Raw genomic sequence first — 10,610 nt, 5'->3', positions numbered from 1 at the left:
CATTATCTTCTCAGACACAACTTACAGTGGTTGCCATCGTGGCTAAAACGTTTGACAATGAGAAACCTCTCTGAAAGGTTGCCCATTTCTATTATGAACGTTCACTTACGAAAGTGTGTGAAAACAAACAATAGCAATGTGCCTGGCTGTTGGCTTCATTTTGCAGAATCTTGCCAGACCTGGAGAAGTAAATTTGACGTGTGCATACAATCTCACTCTTTGCCACCACTAGTAAGCTTGACACACAGCCCTCCCTCACTGCTTGCCAAGCAGCATGCGACAGACAGTATGCACGCATGCCTCATTTGCGACGACGTACTCCTTCAGTAGTGCTAAGCATAGGGAAGTGAGTTCCTATTGCTTCCGTTGATTCCGTGTGCTTAACAATGACTGTGGTGCTCGCGTCAGTCTGCATGCAGGGGCATGTGTCACTTAGCCTTGTGGAGAATGCACCATTCCTCGTGTTGCATCACTTTGATTACACACTCAAAGGACGGACACGTTGCAAGTACTACTATTGTAGTAGTACGTGTGGGAGGTGGTGAAGGGATTCGATGCTATATATCATGGACTTCTCGGTCATCAACTGCACCGTTGTCATTACAATTGTTGTGTACATTTTGTTGTTGTTGCGCATTTGTTTCTGTAAACTTCTTATCGCGAATGTACAGCTCTTGTCTGTGTACGTGTGTGCGCTTTCAAGAAGGCAAGCTCGTGCTGACCAAGCGTGGCCACTAATTGTTACAACCTCTGGCCTTGCTCTCCCTTATTCCACCCCGTGATGATGACTGGAAGGTGTAAAAGAAAAGAGAATGAAACATTGACTATAACCTAAGCATGGTGGTGTGTGCCTTCATGTTTCTTTAGAGGGCCATGTATGGGGGTAAGGACCTACCTTATTTTCGCATGTATAGCCTGCACTAAAAATATTTAAAAATTACCAGTAATGTCGGAGTGCGGTTTATGTGCAAATTTCAGCTTAAGGCGATATTTGGGCAGTGCACCCCATCAGGGCAGTTCAAATTTCCAAAGTTCTGTTTATTCGGAGGGGGTGAAAGTTGTACGCAGAGGCGGGTTATACGTGGAGTAATGCAGTATATGCAAGAGACCAAACAGTTTGCATTGTAGCAACAATTACTGCAAGTGTGAAAGCCCGAACAGCACTGTAGAGTACTTACCAAGCAGCTCACATGTTGAAGCATGTGCTCTGTGCTAATTTCTAGGTTTTAGTGCAACATTTAATTACTTGCAACAGAAATAAGGTTCTCTTTAATATTGTCTCTACCTGTATGCAATACCACTGTGGCGAATATGGTTAACTTCTGCCCACCCATTAGAGTCTGAGGGCAGCGTATTCTCAAAGAACTTTATTTACGAGATTAAAATATTTTCTAGTAACCATTGTCTACAGGCCATGTACACTAACTGCCAAACAAGGTGTACTATAAACTGACCTTAAAATATTTTGTTACCAATTTCTACTATATTGGTTCGTAGCAAGGTACTTATATGCATATTTTTGTTTTGTTCTATCAATAATTGTGATTCTCGTTCAACATAAAGGCACATTCATTTATATTTCTTTTAGTACACAAAGAAAAACATTAAAGAAGCTTACTGGTTGCCTCTGCTTGCAAACAAAAGCACCATGGCATCAAACTTGGACATGTGAAACATGAACATGAGCAGTATTGGCGATGGTTCTAGCTCTTTTCATAGGAGCAAACTGCTTTTAGTATGATAGCAATTATATGGACACTCCAGGCAAATTACCAGCATTGCTGTGATGTTCTGTATAAAGTCCACGAGCGATAACACTTCGAGAGAGAGCACGAAGGGTAAACTGTGACTTTTTTTTTCTTTTGCACAAATGTTCTATTAGCATTTGGAGCACACATAGAACAGGGACGAAACCAGGCATCCATTAAGGGGGGACGCGGCTTTCGCATCGCGAAAAAATGGCTAAAAATCGATTTTTGAAAATCAATTTTCAGTTTCTATAACTCTTATTCTATCTGATTCCGAAATATCATCACTGAAAACCAGTAGAAGTGCTCTAAAAACATTGTTGTATAGCCAAGGTGCCGAAAAATTTCGCGGAAATCGCGAAGAACGGCGTTTTTCAAGCCACGATATCTCCGGAACGGCGCAGCCGAGCGCCGCCATCTTGGTCTCGTTGGAAAGCGCATTTCTCCGTCTTCAAACTTGCTGCTTCAGCTATCTCCTCCATACAGAAACGAGCACACAAAAAGCCAATGATTGAAGGTCTTGCCGGAGCCACCGATTGGCCGCGCACGCCACGTGACTCCCGCTGGTTCGCCATTGGTCCGGTGCTCGCTCCGTGACGGGCGTCGTCTGCTCCGCTTGTTGCGGTCTCCTCGCGAGCTCCGGACAGTTTCCGTAATCTCGACGAGTGTTAAAGCGGGCGCTATGCGGACATCGCAGTAGCGTGGCCGATCCCGCTTTTTGTGGACGTCTCAGACCCGCGGCTAGGCATTCCGAGCATCGGCGACGCGGACTTCGCGACCAAGCTTCGGGCACGAATCCTCGGACACGAGGCTAAGCCTTCGCGCGTAGGCGCCTCCGACTCGGCGATCAAGCACATCGCGCGCGGACTTCTCGGATCCTTGCCTAAGCATTTCGTGCATCGGCGCCTCCGACTGCGCAACTAAGCACATCGAGCGTCGACTCCTCGAGCCCGCGGCTACGCATTTCGTGCGTCGGCACATCGCTCATCGAGAGTCAACACCTCGGACCCGCGGCTAGGCACTTCGCGCGTCGGCATCGCGAGCGTCGACTCCCCGAGCCCGCGGCCAGGCATTTCGCACGTCGGCACCTCAGACTGCGCGATTGAGATAACCGAGAGTCTATTCTTTGGACCCGCGACGAGGCATTTCGCACATCGGCACCTCAGACCCGCGACTTAGCACATTGCGCGCCGACTCTATTATCGTATTGCCACGATATCTCGTACCAATACCTATCATACCACCCCTTCATAAAAAGAACCTCATCATGAACTCTGTTCACTAGGCCACTTGGGCTGGCACAGACACCTGGCTGCAGAAGTGAGGCATGATACAAAAGTACAGGCTGGAAAGCACCTAGCAGCTGCATTGCTGCCTATCTATCATTGGCTCTCCTAACATCCATAGCCATTGTCAATGGAAGATGATCCAAAAATTCAGTAACATGGTCGATTCTACCAAAAGAAAACAATGCCTCACTGACTGTATTAGAGACTGCTATCAATGAGGCAGTCTGCAGGTACAACACTAGAACTACTGTATATTTATGCCCACATAGTTCTGCACCTCACTTGGTTTGTAACCCAGGCACCATGCTCTTTGTAGAGCAGCAGTAAAGAATGCCATACAAACATGAAAAACGCAGAACAAAGGCACAGCAGACCAGAGGCCACGTGTCCAAGAAGCCCCACATCACAAAACACACCAAAGATTACAAATTTGGTGCATTTTAGAGAACTGAAGAGAAGGGGAAACTTTGAGAGCCGTTTTCTCAAAGTGTTTTTTCGCCTTTCTGCTCTGTTTCTGGAGCTGATTTCTTCGTTACCTTTTAGCCTATTTTGATTCTGTTTTTTTGTCACGTTCCTTGGACTACAGTGCAGGTCGAGACAGTCTCGCATTTTATCTTGACTTTTTATAAATTGATGGTGTGGCTATTCGTTCACTCCGAAAGTGTGCTTGATGCGAAGGTAACTTCAAAAATGACTATCTAAAAAATTTGTGTTGCGAAAAAAAAAAAAGTAAGACTGTCACGACCTCCAGTACGCATTGAGCTATGCATTCAATACTCAACGAGCCTTCCACCATGTTTTTTAAGCTCCCCAGGCCCTCCAGAAAGTTCAAGAGAGAAAAATTCTGCTCAATAAAATGTTCTCAAGGTATCACTCTGAAACTTTTATGGAAGTATCAGGGAGACATTCTTAACATTTGTGCCAATTTTCATCAAAATCCATGAAAAAATTGGGAAGTTGATTTTCAAAGCCACGTCCCCCCTTAAGTTTTGTAACAGCCTTTTAATGTTAAGTGCTCTTTAGCTTCCATCTCAAATTTTCTTCCAATGGTCGTCGTCGCCCGGGAAACCTCCGTGTCCTTCAGCACCGCACATGTGTGTGCGCGTTTCTTCTTTCTGCGCTGGTGAGTCGTATGTAGTACTCCAGGCACCATTAGGCATTCTACCACAATAGAGTTAATGTATTAGCTCCCGTAAGGCGCCAGAATCGAGTGTTTTTTTTACGTGCTGCTATTCGCTGAGTGCTGTCACATGGAACTCGAAAAGTTCAGCAGAGAGGCCAACTTGACAATGCAGGCTGTTCTGGTTTTGATGCTGCTGAGAGAGCTGTGGTTTATCATATTCACTTATGCCTCAATGGCATTGCCTTAGAGCTCGCACTGCCTTGGAGTGTTTTAGTGACATAGAATCGTCGTCAGTGCCGTGCAAAGCTGCCTGTTAGTTGCGTCGCAATCGGGTACACGCATACGAGTGTTTCTCTCGTACAGATCCTCATTTCCACTGTAACTTAGCACAGAGACAACACAAGCACACTTTTTCTAAAATTATTTAACCTTTCGTTACAGTGTATAATATAAATGGAAGTACATGATTAACAAGGAAGTATAACCAACGATAACACCCGCGCAAGGGGTAGTCATGTCCATCTGCTTCTAGGTAAGGACACCATCTCTGCAGACACATGTTTAGCACATTAATTATGCAGCTCATTCTTCTCTAATGCTGTTTTTATGGAGGCAGATTTCATGTGTGCAGTCAAATGCCTAAGTCCCCAAGGAGCGAAAACGTCAATTAGTACAAGCAATGAGAGAGCATGACGATGCCAAAAGCATTGTACGAAATGTGTTATAGTTCGTGTTGTTACCCATGCAAAAGCCTGTCGGCGGCATCAACACCTGGCGTTATTGCATTTCAAGCATCTCTTCTTCTCCTGTGTTGCAACAGTCGCAAAGTGCTGCAAAAACACAAACGTGCCTATCAATCAGACGGGAAATATGCAAGTGTGAACAAAGCGAAGATGTTAAAACATTTAATCACGTACGTTGTGCGACTGAATGCTTCGCATTACAACATTTCAGCATTACATTTCAACATTACGGCATTCAGGTTTCTGCAGATTGTATTGTGTGGGATCTCCACTAAATGCTATCTGCTTAATTTTTTCATTCTTGTATGGAAGTGGAGCGAATAATTGAAGCTGGTGCTCTTAGAAAAAAAGGAATAGAGCATAAGTCATCGTACACATATATATATGTATATAAGGGAGAAGTATAGGAAAGGCAGGGATGTTAACCAATTTAACACACGCATTCACTACCGTACAGTGGAGAATGGGGATAGCGTCGAAGAGAAACCATCCGTGGGTGATTGTCAAACCAAAGTTTCTGGTAGATCTCTCGAGACATGCCGCTGGCACACTTTATTATTCAAAGCTCTACTGGTCAAGGCCTCTGGTCAAGGCCTCTCAGCTTGTGTTTCTGGGACATGTGGACGTGTCGGAGTGTACTTGGCATGTCTTCAGCCTCGCTATATGTGCCGAGAGGCATGCCTGCATCCTTGCAGTTGAGGCGTTGACAGTGCTCCAGCATGGCGCGCGCAGTGTTCTACATAGCAATCTGAGCAATGCTGTGTGTGGTGTATGTGGAACGTCAGCTCAGCCGCGTTCTCTTTCGCCGCCTGAAGCAGGCTGGTTACCAGGGCATGACACCATGAGTGTGGCTTCAGATACAGCTTCCAAGGGCGCAGAGAAGAATTAAACGGCGTTGAGTTGTCTCTTTTGGAGATTGGAACATGCATAGAGTCGAATCGGTTGGTAAGAGAGAGTAGGTGCAGATCAGCGAGTCCAGATTAGTGCGCTTCTGGGAACACCGGTCGAGAAAGTGATGCCTCAAAATGTGTGGGACACAATGAACCTAGTGGTGCTAAGGTCTGTATTCAATTCAGCTAAGTTTCCCTACACCTTCGGCAGGGATTCGCGGTGCACTGCACCATAAACCTTCGATTATCCGAGGTACAGCGGCACCCCCCGCAACCCCGTGCTCGATTGCACGAGATGCAAGGTAAGACGCAGTAGTTGTAATCGCGGTGTAGTGCATCCTTGAACCTTGCAGCGAGTCGGTGTAGCCCAGCCCACCACAACTGCAGTGAGCTAGAATACAGTGAAAGTGGTAACCTCTTAGTGAGGGCTAGTTCGTTCATCTTTAGAACTATGCTTAAACGGTGCGACTGGAACAAGGACACACAGAAAAACAAGTACCAGCAGAACATCACTTGTTCTGTGGTATTTGTTTCTCTGTATCTTGCTTCAGTCACGCTGTTTTAGCACAGTTCAACGTGCACATTGATTTGGGTGAGCTGGTTACGCATTACGAAATCGTTTTTTGCGCTACAAGACGAAGAAAGGAGGATGTATATCTTGATGGAACATGTTTTAACGGTGCGTCTGAGGACGGGACACGGAAAGGACGCACAGAGGACAATCTCCGAGCATCCTTTCTGTGTCCCATCCTCACACGCGCCGTTATAACCTGTTCTTTCAAGCCAGCACTTAACTGACTAGCCCATCGAAGTCTCTTAAGCCCTGTATATATCCCTTTCTCTGTCCTCGTCTTCTAGCGCAAAAAAAAAAAAAAAAAAAGAAAAAAAAAAAAAAACATTTGCAGAGCTAGAATAGCTCGCCAAGGTTGAGGACTGGGCGTGTTCGTATGGGCACCCTGCACTGTTCAGAGGGCGCTACGACGTTTTTCAGTTTTCACCCCAGCGTCGCCGACACCGGCCGCTAGAGAGGTGATGAAAATGATACGCCATTCCAAACGATAGCGGTCATTTCGTCGCTTGTCTGAGTGTGTGCAACTTTTCTTATTTGTTCAAACCATCAATGGGGGAAGTAATTAACGCACTACAGTGACGGTAGAGTGTAGTGACTTGTGGCCGGGATTGCGAAGCAAATAGCTAAAGGAGTTGACGAATTCAGCTGCCCGATGTTTAGCTACGCGTAAGTTTAAATTACGCGCCATATCGTCGATACCGAGCACATATCGAATAACCCGCGTTGGTGTGGTACTTACACTGTGAGTCAACTTTGCAAGACATACTTATAAATACCTAGCTTTAATTCTAACTATATAATAAATGTATTAGAAATTGCCGAGTACGAAAGCTAAAAATTTCATTTGCTAGTCAGCTATGCGTACAACACAAGCGTATAAATCCAAGCCAAATATTATCCGTAGTCGCGTGCACGTTGGTAAGCGTCGTACTACACGTGTGTTGACGGCACTGTCCAGCTATGGCTCCAACGAAAAAGCATAAAATGCGAAAGAAACAGCTCAGTGAGGTGAGTGTCGAAGAGTTCATGGCAGGAGGCTTTTCCTCGGACTCTGAAGATGACCGAGCCGCCACAGCAGGTAAACCTAACAGCACGTCTGCTAGCTCTGGCACCGACCGGCTGTCAGCGGCGAAACAGAAAAGACCGCTCAAACGGAAAAAACAGCGCTCTAAGGATTACGACAGAAATCTCGAAGCGAGTAGCGAGGACAATGATAAACCCGCGCTGACGAAGCCGCAAAAGCAGAAAGCGCCGCGTCAGTTACGCCCAACATTAACGAAGGCAGCCAAGAAAGACGAACCATCGGGCCAGAAGCATGGCACCTTTGCAGCATCCGAAGAATCGGACAGTTATTCTGACGTTGACGACAACGAGAGCAGCGAAGACGAGTCCGATGTGGACCTCGAGAAGCAGAAGGAAATAGTCCGCAAGCTCAAGGATACCGACCCCGACTTCTACCAGTACCTGGAAGAACACGACAAGGACCTCCTCGACTTCTACACCGCCGAGGGGGACGAAGACGAAGCGGAGGAAGAAGAGCCCGACGAATTGCCGAAAAAGAAGCAGCTCCTTAAACTCGAGGACATCGATCGGTTCGAGAGAGAATTGCAGACAAAACCAGAGCTGCGCAAGATCGCGGAAGTGGTCAACTGCTTCAAGGCAGCTGTCTTGCAAGCAGAGGGAGATGACGTCGGCGCCAACTCCAAGAAGCAGTCGAGTCCTTTCAAAGTCGAAGGGCAGATCATATTCAACGCTGTCGTCAAGCTTTGTCTCAGCGATCTGGTACCTGCACTGCACAAAGTACTGCGCCTACCGGAGCCCGCAGTGGTTCAGGACGAGTCGAAGTCGTTTGACCCGACCAAAAGTCACAGCTGGAAGAAGGCTTCGGGTATCGTGAAAACGTACCTCATGAACGTTGTCAAGCTCATCACTGCGGTGACCGAGCCACAGCTTGTATCGGTGCTCCTGAGGCACATCTTGTTTTTAGTTCCCTACTACGTCGCCTTCCCACAAGTCGCCAAGGCACTTCTCAAGCGTCTTGTGCAACTTTGGTGCGAGGCGGAAGAAAGTGTTCGCGTCGTTGCTTTTGTCTGCCTTGTCCGCACAATCCGCGGCCTTCCGCGCAACTACCACGATACCGTACTGAAGCACATGTACATGTCTTACGTGCGGAACTGCAAATTCACCTCGCCAACAACGTGGCCACTCATCAACTTCATGAAGCGTTCGCTTGTTGAGGCTTACTCTGGAGATGAAGCCCTAGCCTATCAGCACGCATTTCTCTACATCAGGCAGCTTGCCATTCACCTCAGAAACGCTATGACAGTTCGGAAAAAGGACACCTGCAAGGCTGTCTACAACTGGCAGTACATCCACTGCTGCCTCCTCTGGTGCCACCTGCTGGCAACAGTGTCACCTAGCAAAACGCTACAGCCTCTCATCTACCCACTGGTTCAAACCATGGTCGGCACCATTCATCTGATTCCTGCTGCGAAGTATGTCCCATTGAGGTTCCACTTGGTTCGGGGTCTCATGCAGCTCTCGTCAAGCACCGGCGTCTTCATTCCAGTCATGCCCCATCTTCTGGAAGCGTGTGCAGTTGTCAACTTTGGCCAGAAGCACTCTGCAACGTCAATGCGGCCTCTGGATTTGAGCTGCGTGCTACGCGTCTCGCCGGCACAGATGAAAGAAAGCGGCTTCCGCGACGCCGTCATCGAGACGTTTTATGAGCTTGCTCTGGAGTACCTGGCCAGTGTGTCTCATTCAGTGGCCTTTCCGGAGCTGGTTCTCCCAGCCTTAGTCTATCTGAAGGAGTTTTGCAAGAAATGCAAGGTTGCAAACTACACAAAGAAAGTGAAGCAACTCACAGAGAAGATGGAAGAGAACTACAGGTTCATCGAGAGCCGCAGGGTGAGCTGTAACATTGCACTTGCCGACGTTCAGGGGCTTGACAACCTCGAGCAGAGGTGGAAGCAGGAAGGGACGCCCTGGAGCAGGTTCTACGAGCAGTGGAGCAAGCTGCGAAGCCAGAGGCAGGAGACCGCCGCTCACGGGAAGGTGCTGACAAAGCTGCCAGAATCTGAGTCAGACTCCGATGACGGCAGGCCGAGGCGGAAGAAGAAGGCAGCAAAGAAAAAAGAAGACCCCAAAAAGAAAGACAGACAGGCAAGGACAGACAAGGAGCAGAAAAAGAAAAGCGCTGCGACAAGGGAATACAGTGAAATAGCTGTTGACGGGGACACAGACATTGTGCAGGACATGGCCCTGTCCTCAACATCTGAAGAGGAGGAAGTGAGCAGTGATGGTGATGATTTTGACGAAAGTGATTAACTCAGCATTTTCACCATAGTAAATACGTTTTTTCAAGATGTTCTGGAGAGTTATTTTCTGGATAAGGAAACCATAGGGGCAACCTTATATAGTTGTGTGCAATTTAAGAAGGCAGCAGAGGCCCCGCCCAGATGACCGAAGCGCGGCAGCCGATTGCCTCCGCAACTAAAGAAATAGTCCTGCTGACGCCGGCCCAGTTTAAAGCGCGCGGCAAATGCCACTGCCTTCTAAAGTTGTACCCGATTATAGACAGCTTAAACTGCAACAAAATTTAGTTTCAGATAGTGTAGATACAGAGGGGGGGGGGCTTCTTGCGAAATTTAATATATGAACATAAGCGTCACGAAAAACTATCAAAAATATCAAAACTACAAAACTTGGTCATGCCAGTAGTGATGCATGACCCAGAATGTGCAGCTCCTTAGTAATTACCTCCAAGATTAGGCACGCCCGTGGCTGCTCGTGGCGTGCTGAAAAGTCTCGGAGGTAGCATGCTGGAAGTTTGGTCATAGTGACAACCACCGGGTGCATGCGGTGCCTGCTTAGGTGTTGTTTAAGGGCCGATAACACGAAAGCTGCACAATTGCCAGCCCTGCGACCTTGCTAAGTTGGCTTCAGTGGTATATACTACTCGTATACACAAATTTAGCCAAAGTGAAATTTTGTTGCAGCTGTCCTTTAATTGCCCTGCATGTTCTGTTGATGGATGAAACAAAGCGAAAATGTTGCGATATACATTTGTTGTCCAAACCGGTTGTAGGATTGGGTTCAGTGTTCCAAAGGAACACTGGGGACTGGTAGTGAAAGGCTTCGGATTAATGTTGACCACCTCGGGTTCTCTAGCATGCAGAGTACTGTGCACAGGCGTAAAAAAGGTTGTAAGTAAAAAAAGAAATAGACAGCCCTCGGAAAGTGT

General features: G+C 47.2%; 3 protein-coding genes across 4 annotated transcripts in view; all 3 read left to right on the top strand.

The window, feature by feature from the left end:
* LOC119433741 (zinc transporter 7) overlaps positions 1-835 on the top strand; it is a 45,102-nt gene extending 44,267 nt beyond the window's left edge. Inside the window, exon 12 of one of the 2 annotated variants that reach the window (XR_007464409.1) lies at positions 527-835. The gene's annotated coding sequence lies outside the window, so the exon portion shown is untranslated. Of the gene's footprint in view, positions 1-77; positions 300-526 lie in introns of those variants that run through there. The other variant, XR_007464410.1, reaches the window with a different exon arrangement.
* LOC119433736 (nucleolar complex protein 2 homolog) overlaps positions 1-10,301 on the top strand; it is a 17,520-nt gene extending 7,219 nt beyond the window's left edge. The window contains 1 exon segment of the mRNA XM_037700996.2: positions 10,181-10,301. The gene's annotated coding sequence lies outside the window, so the exon portion shown is untranslated.
* On the top strand, positions 7,243-9,732 carry LOC119433737 (nucleolar complex protein 2 homolog). Its single transcript, XM_037700997.2, has one exon. It carries the CDS (start codon positions 7,325-7,327, stop codon positions 9,692-9,694), a length of 2,370 nt encoding a protein of 789 aa, XP_037556925.1. The 5' UTR covers positions 7,243-7,324; the 3' UTR covers positions 9,695-9,732.
* Positions 10,302-10,610: the final 309 nt, after the last annotated feature.

Source organism: Dermacentor silvarum, chromosome 11 (genome assembly GCF_013339745.2).
Source record: "Dermacentor silvarum isolate Dsil-2018 chromosome 11, BIME_Dsil_1.4, whole genome shotgun sequence".
In the NCBI taxonomy this organism is placed as follows: domain Eukaryota; kingdom Metazoa; phylum Arthropoda; class Arachnida; order Ixodida; family Ixodidae; genus Dermacentor; species Dermacentor silvarum.
This window is presented reverse-complemented; position numbering and strand designations above follow the sequence as displayed.

Excerpts from the sequence above, each read along its gene's own strand:
- LOC119433737 (XM_037700997.2), top strand. The coding sequence starts at position 7,325 with ATGGCTCCAACGAAAAAGCATAAAATGCGAAAGAAACAGCTCAGTGAG.